At 64.9% G+C, this 13,562-nt stretch overlaps 1 protein-coding gene across 4 annotated transcripts; it reads left to right on the top strand.

Moving 5' to 3' along the window:
* Positions 1-252: 252 nt before the first annotated feature.
* Positions 253-11,309, top strand: RHPN1 (rhophilin Rho GTPase binding protein 1). 4 transcript variants are annotated; one of them, XM_081071274.1, is made up of 15 exons: positions 253-448; positions 4,780-4,898; positions 5,829-5,957; positions 6,093-6,168; positions 6,787-6,864; positions 7,330-7,454; positions 7,590-7,756; positions 7,949-8,142; positions 8,518-8,674; positions 8,757-8,864; positions 9,239-9,433; positions 9,827-9,903; positions 10,124-10,270; positions 10,413-10,574; positions 10,951-11,309. In XM_081071274.1, exons 1-15 carry the CDS (start codon positions 368-370, stop codon positions 11,113-11,115), a joined length of 1,980 nt encoding a protein of 659 aa, XP_080927400.1. In that variant the 5' UTR covers positions 253-367; the 3' UTR covers positions 11,116-11,309. The 4 variants fall into 4 exon arrangements, with proteins under 4 accessions (XP_080927400.1, XP_080927399.1, XP_080927398.1 ...); XM_081071273.1 differs by having other exon boundaries at positions 8,754-8,864; XM_081071272.1 differs by having other exon boundaries at positions 7,572-7,756.
* Positions 11,310-13,562: the final 2,253 nt, after the last annotated feature.

Here is a 13,562-nt window from a genome sequence, read left to right as displayed (position 1 = left end):
GCGAGCACAGGGCGGCCTCCGGCGCATGCGCAACACGCGCCCCGCGCCGGCCGCTCCGCGTCGGGCCCGGCGGTTGCCAGGGGAGACCGCCTTCCCCCAGGACTCCGCGGGCGGGGGGCGCGGCCTGCACGCCCAGGGACGCCCCCCCCGCTCTCTGGTTGGCTGGGGCTGCTGTCCGTCCGAGTCGCCGCTGCCGCCGACTGGGCAGCGCCGAGGTTCGCACGCTCAGCGCCGGGCGCAACGCCCCTCGGGCCAACCTGGCGCGCCACCCGGGAGCCGAGGACAGTGCGGGACCCTGCGCGGCGCCGGAGCGGGACCTGCGCGGGCGTCGGCTTCCAGGCGGGCGCGGCCCGAGAGGCGGGCGGCGATGATCCCCGAGGACAGGCGGGCCGGGCCGGGCGCTGACGAGCAGAGCACACAGCTGCAGGCGGCCGGCGGCGTCCGCAAGGTGGGCGCGCCTGCGGGCACGGGGCTGCGGAGCCAGCGTCGCTTCTCCCGTCCGAACGCAAGGCCAGACTCCCGGGGGTCCCCTCCCGCACCTCGCTGGTTTCAAGAGGCAACGGGTGTACCGCTGGGGAAACTGAGGCCCGGCGGAGGGCCAGAGCCCGCGTTGCCTGCGTGCGCTGGCTCCTCTCTGGACGGTGCAGGGTCACTTGCCTGGAAGAGGCTGCAGGCCCCTCCTGTGGGCCCAGGAATGCGGGCAGCGCAAGTCCAGCTCCGTTTTCTCGACGCTCTGGGGTCCCTTCTGAGCACGTGTCGGGCTCTGGTCCATGACAGCCGGGGCCCTCGAGTATGTTCCTGCGCCTGTCATTCCTCCTGTTCTAGCTTTTCCCTCCCTCTCCCCAGGGCTCTGCAGCTTTGCCCTGGGCACTCAGCTCTGTGTTTGGTGAAACTTTCAGCTGCAGGCGATTGAAGTCTCTGAGGTACAGGAAATGGCTGGAGGATTTCACAGCAGGAGAATTTGTCCTTTCTCACTTTCCCACACCTTTACCCCCTTGTGAAGTCCCTAACCCCGGGCGCTGACTATTGGACTAAGGACCATTTCCAGGAGTCCTGGGGTAGCTCTGGAAGGGTATTGGGGGTCAAGACCTTAGGAGTCTGTTGTCTGGGAAAGGGGGTGCTCTGCCTGCCTCCCTCTGCAGCCCAGAGGCTCTGTGTCCCCTGGGGGATCTCCTCGAGGTGCCTCAGTGTTCATGCCAGGCTTTGGGCATCCATGCCCCCAAAGGCATTCAGTCTGATGCCACCAAGCAGAGGTAGCACGTGCACTGCAATCGTGTTTTGTCCCCCTTCTCTCTCCTGTGTCAGACTGCACAGTGGACCCAGCTGCTCTGTTCAGCTTTTGTATCTGGGGCCCAGGCCTCCAGGGAGGAGTAGGGGGCTGTCAGCTGGGACATGGGCTCCAGGTTACTGGCCACGTGACCCCAACCAGACCCCTGGAAGGGAAGGCTCCTCCCTAGGAGATGCCAGGTGCTGCAGCCAGTTTGTGGGGGACACTGTGGCCAGTGGTCACACTGGAGAGAGAGGAGGCCTGTTGCCTGCCCTCTGTGAACTCGCTTCCTTGCAGGGCGGCCAGGCCGGCAGGCAAGCTGTGGAGGGAGCACGGGTCGGTTTGGGCAGACTGTTTGGGAGCCTGCTCACAAAAGATGTTGCAGTGGGCACTTCCAGGCTCTCTGCCCAGCGACCACCCTGGGAAGGGGGCAGACACTGTTTCCAGCCGTCGTCCTGATTTGTGTCCTGACAAAGAGACCCTGGGCTGGGAGCTGGTGGGTGGGGCACGGACCCCAGCCCTGCGGGTCCCTGAGTGACACTCTGCACACCCTCGCACATTCCTCTGTTCTGTTGCCCAGGTGGTTTCTGCCACCTGGAAAGTCTAATCTGACCCCTGCCACTGGGCTGGAGTGAGGCTGGCCCCCATACTGGCTATAATGCTCTGAGTCAGGGCAGGACCAGTTGGTTAGCCATTCCCATGAAAGCCACGCCTGGGTCCAAGGCCCTTGTGGACCAGTGTGGGTGATGTGTCTCTGCCTCAACAGTAATGAGAGTGGGTGTCCAGTGGGTGCCCACCTGACCCTGGTGTCCAGTGGGGGCTTACCAGCACCAGGTGAGTGCCCACTGAAGAGCAGCCCGGCCCACTTGGAAGGGGCTCTGGGAGTGGGGCCTGCCTGAAAGTGGCCGGGAACCAGCAGTGCCCACGTGACTATCAGAGAGGGCAGGGTCGTGTCACTTGGATGAGTGGCCGATCTGTGGTCCATCAAGCACGGGTGTGGTTGTAGCCCTTGTATCCTGGCAGCAGTGTTTGGCAGAGTGGTAAAGGTGGGGGGGTGCACCTTCTAGGGGCATCTAGTTCCTCTGTGTTCAGGTGAGATTGTGGGAGGGAAGAGGAGGGGTCCCTCAGGCTGGTGGGCGTTGGCAGGCAGAGCAGAGGGCTCTGAGAGGAGGAAGCTGGTCGGCCAAGCCTGGGGGCCTCTCCCTGGGAACCAACAGAAGCCAGGGGAGCCGGGGGAGGGTGTGGGGCCCTTGTTGTTTGTTCCTGGCCCGTGCTAGCCATCTCCCCACTTTCCCAGTCTGGCCGCCACCCATGCCATTTCCTCCTGGGCTGCTGGGGGCCGTTGGCCTCGGGCTTCCGTAAGGGTGTGGGGGGTCGCCTTTCTGTTCTCCACCCCTTCCCACCCAGGCTGGGTTTCCGGGTGGGGGAAGTTGTGCCACCAGCAGATGTGATTACTCGGCATCTGTGCCCCTCCCTGCTGGGAGATGCCCTCACCACGGGCCCAGCCTCACCCAGTCCCCAGTGGGGATAGCAGGTGTGAGCAGGGCTTTCACCCAGCCCTGAAGGTCAGGCTCGCGTTGCTCGCTCCCACACCTCCCCACCCAGGTCACTCCAGCTGGCCTGGCCTCCTAAATGGAGCATTGGGGTAGAGGCCATGAAGAGTGCTGCTGAGCACAGGGCGGACCCAGCTGGGAGGCTACGGCTCTCCCCACTCCTGACACATCTCCGGGAGTGCTCAGCACCGGGAACCAAGTGAACCATGTTGGTGAGGACAGAGCTGCAGAGCCGGTGGCCTCTGCCCAGCACAGGACCCTCCCACCCCGGCAGACGGCCATGGCTGCTCACCCAGACCTGGGAACCTGCTGCAGGTTTACAGTCAGACCTTTGGAAGGACAGGGAGGTGACGTTGGCCGTGGCCTGCCCTCCCTCCTCAGATTCTCAGGCCTGGAGGGGAGATTGCCCACGTCCTCGCCTCATCCCCTCCTGCACAGAGTGCCCATGGGGGGCACCTCGGAGAAGAGGCCCAGGCCAGCAGGAAGGCAGACACTGAGCCAGCAGAGTGGAGGGAGGAGAGTTGTGTTGTGTCTCATTCCCTCCTGGTGCCACCCTGCGACCAGCCCCTCTCCTACCTATAGCTGAGGGCCTGCCAGGGTCCCACAGCAGGGAGTCCTCCATTGTTCAGTGGGGACACGTCCCCTGTCCCCAGTTACCTAAGGACCACTTGGTGGCCTCCTGTCCTCAACTCCCAGAAGAGGGCTTCCCTCCATAAGAAGTCGTCCCCGTTCGACCTCCTGGGAACGCTGGAATCTGGAGTAGAAGTGGAGCTAGAATCCAAGGTCGCTGTGTGCCAGCAGCCAGGGCTGTGAAGCCTTTTAGGGAGTCCCCTGCAAGAGCTGGGACAAGCTAGAGCCCCCAGAGGGTCTGAAACTGCCCTGTGTGACCGGGGTGTGGGGGGAAAAAACAAGGCAAAGCAGCCAACTCCTCAGATATGTGGAAGACAGGAAGCACTGCCAGGAGCCCAAGGTCAGTTCTGCGTGAATAAAACCTTCCTCCCATCTGTGCCATTGGGGCAGCGTCCCGTGAGGCACTGTGTCCCCATTCCTACTCTGTGCAGGGGCCAGGTGACTGCACGTGGGGACATTGATGAGGAGCGGTGCATTCTGAGAAGTACTTCCTGATTTGTGGGCTGGTGACTGACTCAGACAGGAAGTCCCTAAATGGCTAAGAGGGGACATACCGGCCAGTCCCACTGAGGCCCTGAAAGCCTTTCCCACTCCCACTCCCTCACCGGACGCTGCGGAAGCCTCTCGCCCTCCCTGGCCAGAGCCTCCGGTCAGTCATGCCATCTGCAGCGTCACCACAGCCAGCAGCACACATATTGCTGCTTTAACCTGGGGCTCCAAACTGGGCAGGCTGGAGCAATTGCCTGTGTGCAGTGAGGAGCCACTGCTGAGGTGGTCAGTGGGCAGCCAGGATGCCTGGCCTGCTGCCTGTGAGCTGAGGGACCCCAGGCCTGTGATTTTGGGCATTTGCCAAAGGGTCCCCACAAGTCAGCAGCCAGCTGGGACGGAGCCCAGTCCAGGGTCAGTGTGGGCCACGTGCTGCAGGGAGGGCTGGGCCGGAGAGCCCCACCCCCGCCCAGGGATAACTATGCTAGAAGAATTGTGTGGGTGAATAGGTCCTGGGGGCTCCAGAGAAAACTTCCAAAGTGCACAAGGATATGTGGCCAGCAGGTGGCTGCGTCCTGCCCAGGCACCCATCACACTGCCTCTGGGCCCCACAGAACCCGTCCAGCTTCCTCCTGGGCCCCAGTCCCAGCATGTCCCTCTCCTGCTATGTCCCTCCTGGCCGGACGATGTGCCACTGCCCTCCTTCCTGGCATCACCTGCTGAGCCCGGGCTCCGTGCTCATCCACCCCAGCCAGGGGTCCCTACGGGCGAGAGTACCCTGGGCCAGCCTCGGAGCTGCTGCTGCCAGCGGTGGCCCGGCCGTGACCTGCGGCCTCTCCACAGGCCTGTGACACCCTGGTGGCGCAAACACCATGCGGCCGTCTCCAGAGCCGCAGGGTCCACGTCCATCAGCAGATCAACAAGGAGCTGCGGATGCGGACGGGGGCTGAGAACCTCTACAGGTGAGCGCCGGCTGCCTGGGACCCTCGGAGAGCCAGGCCCGCCCTGGGTCACGGGGCAAGGCAGTGACCACATGGGGCCTGCTCTCAGGGTCCAGCCTGGAGAGGGACACGTGAGCAGGTGACTGTGGCCAGTGCAGGCTCCCACTGGGGTCTGGGGCTCTCAGCCAAGGCCCTCACAGACAACTCAGGCGCCCGGCTGGTGGACCTTACTGGCCGTGGTCTGCTCGTGGCCAGTGGGCTGGAGCAGTGCTGGAGGGGGTGTTCAGGACAGCGTGCAATGCGGGGGCCTCTGCTATGCCTGTGGTGACCAGCGGGGGCTGCTCAGAGGCAGCACTGCTTAGGTAGAGCTGTGGCAGCTGACCGGTGTCCCTCCTCCGGACCGAGGGCACGTGAGCTGCGGGAGTGCTCCGACCTTCACATGTGCCTCCCTGAGCCCGCGTGTGGGTAATGGCCTGAGCCATGGCCAGTGAGCACAGCCAGCCGAGGCTGCTGGACCCAAGGGCCCCTCGTTTTCCTTAGCAGCCCGGGTTCCCTGCCCACCTGTCCCTGTCCCCAGCCCGGCCTTCCCAGGGACCCATGGCCCCTCTGCCCTACACTCAGATGCAGGCCAAGAGGGTCTGGCCCCACCCATCCAGGGAAGTTGGTGTGGAGTGTCTGCCGAGGCCACAGCCTGAGTCCTGTGCAGAGGTGGCAGAGGGCACGGCCTGCGCCCTGGAAGTCCTGGGTCTGATGGATGTGGCCTGCGCGAGAATTGGGATATGCACGCATGGGTGGGAATCTGCTTGAACTTCAGGGACTCAGGAGAAGGGCTAGGTCCCCTCTGGTGGGCCCTGGACCCTACTGCTGGCCCCTGGGGCTGGGCATGGCTGTGCCCAGGGGCATGTGGCCCACCTGCAGGGCCAGAGCTTCACCTCAGCCTGGCCTCCCCAGAGCCACCAGCAATGCCAGGGTCAGGGAGACCGTGGCCCTGGAGCTGAGCTACGTCAACTCCAGCCTGCAGCTGCTGAAGGAAGAATTGGAGGAACTCAACTGCAGCGTGGACACGGACACGCCTGATAGGTGTGTGTGCAGGAGGTGTGCGAGGGTGTCTCAGAGCTGTGTCCTGTGTAGCAGGCACAGTAGGGGGTGGACTCCATGCCGTTGGGGACAGCAGGGGACAGCCTTATTGCCTGGACTCAATGCTTCTGGTTCTAGGGAAGGTATCACTGTCCCCATGATTCCCCTGGGGCTGAAGGAGACCAAGGAGCTGGATTGGTCCACAGCCCTGAAGGTGAGTGCTGGCCTGTGAGCCCCGGGGCCTCAAGGACCTGGCCTTGCCCTGGGGTCTGGGGGGATCCTGGTCTAGCCACCTTATTGAACAGATGAGGAAACTGAGGCCCAGAGGGAGAAAGGGTCTGACGTGGGGAGCTCAGCCTCCCCAGCCTGTGGGGTTTTCTGACTGGGTGGGCTTTAGAGAAGAGCCCACCCTGGGATGGGTGTGGCAGAGCTAGGCACCCTGCTAAAGCCCCAAGATGGCCACAGGGTCCCCTCACTCTCACTCTGAGGGTCCCGTTAGCTGGAGGCCGCCCCCTCAAGTCACAGCCTATGTTGTGAAAACCTGCTGGCTCCCAGGGTCCCTTTGGTGGCTCAGGAGCCAGTTTGTGGTGGGGGAGTGGCGGCTTGCCACTGCCCAGCAGGCCCTGTGGAGAGGTGCTTCAGTCTCCTCGCCTGGCAAGTGGCACACAGCACCTGCCACATGGGGCTAATACCTAAGGGAATTCGATTAGAAACAGCTCGGAGTCTCTGGGCCCACATCTGGGGTGGTGGGGATGGGTCCCCAGGGCCAGAGGTGGGACCCGCATCAGTCCCTCTCCAGGGCCAGGGCCTGTCCCCTCTTGCCCCCCATCAGGAACTGATCTCTGGGCACTTTGGAGAGGACGGCGCCTCCTATGAGACGGAAATCAGGGAGCTGACAAACCTGCGGCAGGTGGGTCGGCCCCATCCTGCCCCGCCCTGGAGGCCGCCCCGCCCCAACCAGGAGTCCAGCCACACCCATTTCACAGATGAGGCTCAGTCAGTAGCAGAACAGTGGAGCTCAGTGTAGACGGTCACAGTGCAGGAGTCCCCACCTTAAGGCAGCACAGCCAGGCACAGGTGGCTCTGTGCATGCGGGGTGCTGCTGGCCCTTTGGGAATGGCTGCTCCATGCCTGTCCCCTCCCCAGAGACCCTGCCTGGACCTCTTGCCTCTGTGCTGTCCTTCCCTCGTACCCTTCACAGTGCCCTGAGGTGGCACGCATGGCCCATGACAGACCAGAGAGGGCAGAGTGCCCCATTGTGACCCTGTTCACTCTAGACCTTGGGGTGCTCCCATGCGGCTGTGATGTCTGAGGGGTTCCCAGGGTGGTGCATATGCTGTGGGGTGGGGTGGGCCCAGCTGCTGCTGTCCTACAGGCCGTGCGGACCCCCAGCCGGAGTGAGTCGGGCCTGGAGCTGCTCACGGCATACTACAACCAGCTCTGCCTCCTGGACGCACGCTTCGTCACCCCTGCCCGGAGCCTGGGGCTGCTTTTCCAGTGGTAGGGGTCTGGGCGAACAGGGTGTCCTGGGCCCCACCATCCTCCCGGGGGCAGTGGCCTCCCCTGCCCACACCCCATGTCTGAGACTCTGGCTTGTTGCCATGGAACCCCACCCAGCCCGACCCAACCCTGCAGGTATGACTCGCTCACAGGGGTCCCGGCCCAGCAGCGGGCTCTAGCCTTCGAGAAGGGCAGTGTGCTCTTCAACATCGGAGCCCTCCACACCCAGATCGGGGCACGCCAGGACCGTGGCTGCCCCACGGGCACCAGCCGCGCTGCGGAGTCCTTCCAGAGGGCTGCTGGTGAGGGCAGCCCAGACCCCAGACCCATGGCCACAGGCAGGGTGCACGTCTGCCTGTTCAGGTCCTAGCTGTTCTCTGGGGCTGGAGCTGGGGGGCGGGTAGGACGGCCTCCCCGCTGGGCCCTCGGGGCACAGAGGTGCTGGGGGTGTGGGGCCAGCCCTGCCACGCCCACCCTGAGCACACCTTTTGTAGGGGCCTTCAACCTCCTGAGGCAGAAGTTCTCCCGTGCACCCAGCCCGGACATGAGCCCCGCCTCACTGTCCATGCTGGAGCAGCTCATGGCCGCCCAGGCTCAGGAGTGTGTCTTCGAGGGCCTCTCGCTTCCGGCCCCCACGGCGCCCCGTGACTGCCTGGCTCAGCTGCACCTGGCTCAGGAGGCCGCCCAGGTGAGGCCCCGTCCCGGAAGGAGTGGGGCCCCTAATCTGGGCCTGGCCAAGCTGCAGTGGGTCAGTGGGCAGGAGGGCCTGGGCCAGCGGCCCAGGCTGGAGCCGAGGGGCAGAGCTGGGGGCAGAGGAGGCGGTGTCCGGGGCGTCTCCAGTGTCCCACAACCAGCCATTGTGTGGTCCCTGTAGGCCCGCCTCAAGGACAGCAGCAATAGGAGCAGGAACTGCGGGCACGGACCATGAGCTGGGCTCAGCTTGGGGTGTGGAGCAGGGCCCCAGGGAGGGGAGAGGGGGGACGGAGGCTGCTGGGCAGTGCCTGGCTGGGCTTGTCTCGGCGTCCCTCAGGAGGCCCCACGGTCCTGCCACTTGTGCCGGCAGGTGGCGGCCCAGTACGAGCTGGTACACCAGGCCATGATCCAGCCTCCCGTGTGCAACTACGTTCCCTTCCCCTGGACCACCTTGGTGCACGTCAAGGCCAAGCACTTCCGCTCCCTAGCCCACTACCACGCGGCCGTGGCCCTGTGCGACAGCCCCTGTGAGTGCCCTGCCCCTCGCGCCTGTGTGCCTGCAGAGGCCCTGCTGTGGAGGGGCTCACAGCCCTCTCTGACCCCCAGCAGCTGAGGCAGAACTCCTGGCACTGGAGCAGGTCTTCCTCGGGCCCCGGCCCCCATCTGAGCCCCGGAGCCTCGTGCTGCCGCAGGAATATGAGGAGCGCAGAAAGCTAGGTGAGCGGCTGGAGGAGGGTGCTGAATAGCCCACCCCACCGTCTTCTGGGCATACCTGGTGTCCCGAGGCTGACAGGTGGGGTAGTCATCCCTCCTCCCAGATGCCCCCTACCTGGTGGGTGACGCAGAGCAGGGGCCCCAGCAGCTCGGGCAGCCTTCTGGGCAGGTGGGGGTACATGTGGGAGGCTTTTCCCTGGCCCAGCTGCCCACACCTGGCAGCCCTCCTGGACCAGCCAGTGGACCCTCAGGATGAACCCAGAAGCCCTCACCTGCCCTCTTCTTGTTGCATCTGGGGGTGGGGGGAGCTGGGGCCCAGCCCGGAAGTGCCAGGTTGGCTGTGTGTGACACAGCCTGTGCCGGCTGTACCCATGCAGGCAAGGCCCACCTGAAGCGTGCCATCCTGGGGCAAGAGGAGGCCCTGCGGCTGCACGCCCTGGGCCGTGCCCTGCGCAGGGTGGACCTCCTGCAGGCCGTGCTGGGCCAGGCGCTGCGGTGCTCGCTGACCAGGTACTCGGCACTGGATCTCGAGGACGACTTCTTTGAGGCTACGGAGGCCCCCGACATCCAACGTGAGCAGCCAGGCCCCTTGGGACAGAGGGAGGGCGGTGGACGGAGGCCCCTGCAGCTGCTGTTACAGACGAATCACCTTCCACAGCCCTGGAGATCTCAGAGGAGGAGCAGGGCGCCGGGGAAGCCCACGCTGCATGCCCCTCGCTCCTGTGTCCCGTCCATACACCTGACTCCTGCCCTGGGGTGTGCGAGGGGGCGGGGGCTGCAGCCTTGGGTGACAGACACCTGCAGGCCAGCCCCTCAGCACTGGTGCTCCTCCCTCTGGTGGGGGGTGCAGCCAGGCTCCAGATGTCCAAGAGGGACGGGTATCACCAGTCTGCTGTGGCTGAGAGGCTTGGGGGCCCATGAGCTTGGGGCTTAGCCCTGCCCTCCCTTCACCTTTACCCTTTCAGCTAAGACACACCGGCCTCTGGAGGTCAGGGCACCCAGCTTCTCCCGGGTGAAGGTGGCTGATATCTTCCACCGGCTGGTGAGCACCCCTTCCTGGGCGCTTAGAGCCAGAGTGGCTCTGTTCTTCATTTTCACTGCCCGGGCTGAGACCCCAGACAGGCCCAGCATGGTGGCCCCTCCCTGCCTGGCACCTCATTGGTTTCTGTCCCAGAATGCAGACATTGGGGTGGGGGTGTTACAGGCAGGGGCTCCTCCAAGAGAACTGCCCAGCCACGCCCCTGACCTCCGAAGGCCCCCAGGGGCCCCTGTCTGTGTTCTCAGCCAAGAACCGCTGGCGGCTGGTAGGGCCCGTCCATGTGACCCGAGGGGAGGGTGGCTTTGGCTTCACACTGCGGGGAGACTCACCGGTGCTCATCGCTGCTGTCATTCCAGGGGGCCACGCTGCGGTAAGGGCCCCTGTCCTGTCCCCAGGGCCAAGTCTCTGGTTCAGTGCAGGTGGCTTAGCATGCAGGGGTTCGATGGGACTGTGGGCAGAGGTGGGGTGGGGGTGTCTGCGAGGGGCTGCAGACCGTCTCCATCTCCCTGTAGGCAGCTGGCCTGCAGGAGGGCGACTATATCGTGTCTGTGAATGGGCAGCCATGTAAGTGGTGGAAGCACGCCGAGGTGGTGGCCCAGCTGAAGGGCGTGGGTGACGAGGGCGTGAGCCTGCAGGTGGTGACGCTGCTGCCCAGCGCTGAGCCACCCAGCACAGTGAGCCCTGGGGGACCTGGGAGGGTGGTCCCCAGCTCCCTTGTCCCACCCTGGCCCTGGTCCTCCAGGCCCCAACTTCCCCAGGTGCTGCAGGGCTTTGGAAAGCATGCTGTGGCTCTCCGTGGGGCCGCCTCACCTGGCGACCCCTCCCTGCCCTAGACGAGGCCCCAGCCCACCCCTCAGTGGCCTCTGTGTGGAGGCCCCGGGCAGAGGTGCCACCTCGGGAGCCTTGTCCCATGGCCTTCACCCACCCCAGCGTGGCCCCCGCAACATGCCTCCCACACACCACCCACCTCCTCCTGTCGCACTCACTAGGCTGGCCACAGCTGGGCCAGGCCAGGGGTGCTGACCCTATGTGTCTCTGTCCTGACTGCAGGGGGACCGCCGGCCAGCCCTGCGGGGACTTCTGAGGAACCAGAAAGAGTGTGGCCGGGGGACCTCAGTGCCTGTGCGAGCCAGCCCCAGGCCCCTCCTTGGCTGGGGCCGCAAGGCCAGGAGGGACAAGACTGCAGGGGGGCTGTCCCCAGCCTCCCAGCCCTGAGCTGCGCCACCCTCACCCTCTGGGCACCCAGGAGCCAGTGAAGGGCAGGCTCCCCACACACCTGGGCCCCAGTGCAGGCTCCAGCTGGCTGGGAGCCGGGACACTCTGGTGTCCTCCCCCAGCCCAGAGGACTTTCAGGTCAGTTTGCTGCTCAGCCCAGTGACTGAGCTGCCCATTAAAGACAGTGTCAGATGAGGTGTGTCTGAGGCTAGTAGGGGGGGCGGCACTATACCCACACATGGGAAGTGTCACTGTCACCTTGGACAGTGAATCCCAGGGGCCAGGAGGCTGCCTCTGGGCTGCCCTGTGGAGGGTCAGGGGGTGTCCACACGCTTGCCTTGGAGCCTGAAGTAGCCATCTTGGAGAGCTTGGGCAGGGTGGAGTGATGTCTGCAGGGGGGCCCTGCAACCTGGATCGTCACTCCCCCTTCGGGAAGCTCCCGGCGTTCCCCCAGCAGGCCTGTCTGCTTCCTCCGGCCACCCAACATGCCATACCCCTTTATACTCTCCCTCAGAGATGGTCTGCCCCAAGCCAAGCTTCTGCTGGCACACAGTGGCAACTGCCAGGCACTTCTCCACCGGCCCACCGGGCACCCCTCCACTGGCCCGCCAAGCACCCCACAGTCTGGACAAGGTTTAGCTCCCCACCTGGCCTCCAGGCCTCCTTGCCCTGTCCATCCCTTCACTCAGCAACCCCAGGTGCCCCCCTGACCTTTCCTCTGGGTAGGGTCCCAGCCAAGGCCCACTCCTGGAACATCTGTGACTGTCCCCCTCAGTGCACAGAACGGGGACCCCGCATCCTGACACGGCCCTCCTTTTGCATCGAGGGCTTAGATCTCATACCAGCCCTGCACCTGCTGCTCAGTTTTTGTCAAGATGATGCTCTCCCTAAACCAGCCGGCCAGGCGCAGCGGCCCCGCCCCGTTAGCGTCCCGCCAAGCTCCGCCCCCTCATTTATCCTGGCTCCGCCCCACCCTGTCCTGTCCCTGCCTCTCCCTCACCCTGGCCGGGTCCTACTACCTGGGCCCTGAGTTCGCTGCTCCAGCTCTAGGGCAGATGGCCATGAGGCTATGTCATTCCCCTGCGACCGGGACTAGCACCGAGGGACACCCCCAGCCCGCCTCGGGCCCTCCTAAGGCTCCACACTCACGCTGCCCCCTGCGGCACCTGCTGGGCTCCTCTGTCTGTGAGCCCTCAGTGTCCCCGAGCTGCATGCACGGCGGAACGGCCCCAGAGGTCATCGGCAGGCACACTGACCAGGTCGCGTAGAAGGTGGCTCAGAACCTGGGCCCAAAGGGAGGAGTGGGAAGGGCCGCGGGAGTGGCAGGCCCAGGAGAAGCCACGTGGAGGGGGCTCTGGTCGGCAGGCTTGGGCAAACTGGGTTGGGATTCCGGCTGGCCGGGGTCTGTGTGGCCACCGGGGGGCAGCCGCGGCCCACTCAAGCTGCCGCAGGAGGCGGGATTTGGGGCAGGGCAGACAGCAGATCCAGGCCAGCAAAGACGCACCCCTGCGGGCAGAGTCCTGCCTCCCCTCCCTCCAGATGCCATCTCTATCTCCGCTGTGGGGTCCCTAGACAGGAAGAGCCCATGGCATCTGGTCCCTGAGTTCACCACTTCTCTCCTTTAATGCTATTGTCAGGGTCTCGAATGGGGCTTGGGGTGAGCATTGGGGAGTGGGGGAGAGGTGTGAGTCAGGGCGTCAATGCTGGGGAGGAGTGAAGGATGAGTGGGTGTGATGAGTGTGTTTGTGTGTTGGGAAGACAGCGCAAGAGAGGGCAGCCTTTCGAGGTGGACAGGCAGGGTCCCCAGGCCTGCCTGAGCCTGGGGCCAGGGTATACAGGTGTTCCTCAACCACCCTCGTGCCCCTCCTGGGAGAATGCCCCTCTCAGCAGAACCTGCCAAGGTCACCTCAACACTTATTAATTTGATTAATAAAACTGTGCATCAAGGAGGCCATTACCTGCTAATCGGGGACGACAGGGCTGGCAGGTCCTGTCCGGGAGGACCTCTGGACCCAAGAGGAGCACTCTGGCTGGCAGGGGAGCTGGGGGCGGGGCAGGAGCTGCTGCCTGCCCCTTGCACCAGACTGGTGTCAGGGCCCTTCCCAAAGTCAATACCCCTCCCCACTGCAGACAATCTGTGGTGCACACCCTGGCAGGCCCCTCCCCGCCCCTCCCCTGCCCCTCACACCCAGCTTCTCGGGGCTGAATCGGCAGCGGGCCCACTCTAATCCAGCGCACTGCTCTGGGCCTGGCAGAACCAGCAGCTTTGCCCACACCCACCGGGGGCCAGGACTCAGAGGAGAGGGCAGTGACCTTGCAGTGGCACCATGGGTGAGCCCCACCACAAACCTGCTCAGGGTGGGGTCAGTGCCCGCCCCATGTGCTGGGAGGGCCTGTCCAGCCTGGGCGATGGGGCTGTGCCCATGAGAGCTCTCCTGGGCAGAGGT

The sequence above is a fragment of the Rhinolophus hipposideros genome (assembly GCF_964194185.1).
Source record: "Rhinolophus hipposideros genome assembly, chromosome: 13".
Classification (NCBI taxonomy): domain Eukaryota; kingdom Metazoa; phylum Chordata; class Mammalia; order Chiroptera; family Rhinolophidae; genus Rhinolophus; species Rhinolophus hipposideros.
This window is presented reverse-complemented; position numbering and strand designations above follow the sequence as displayed.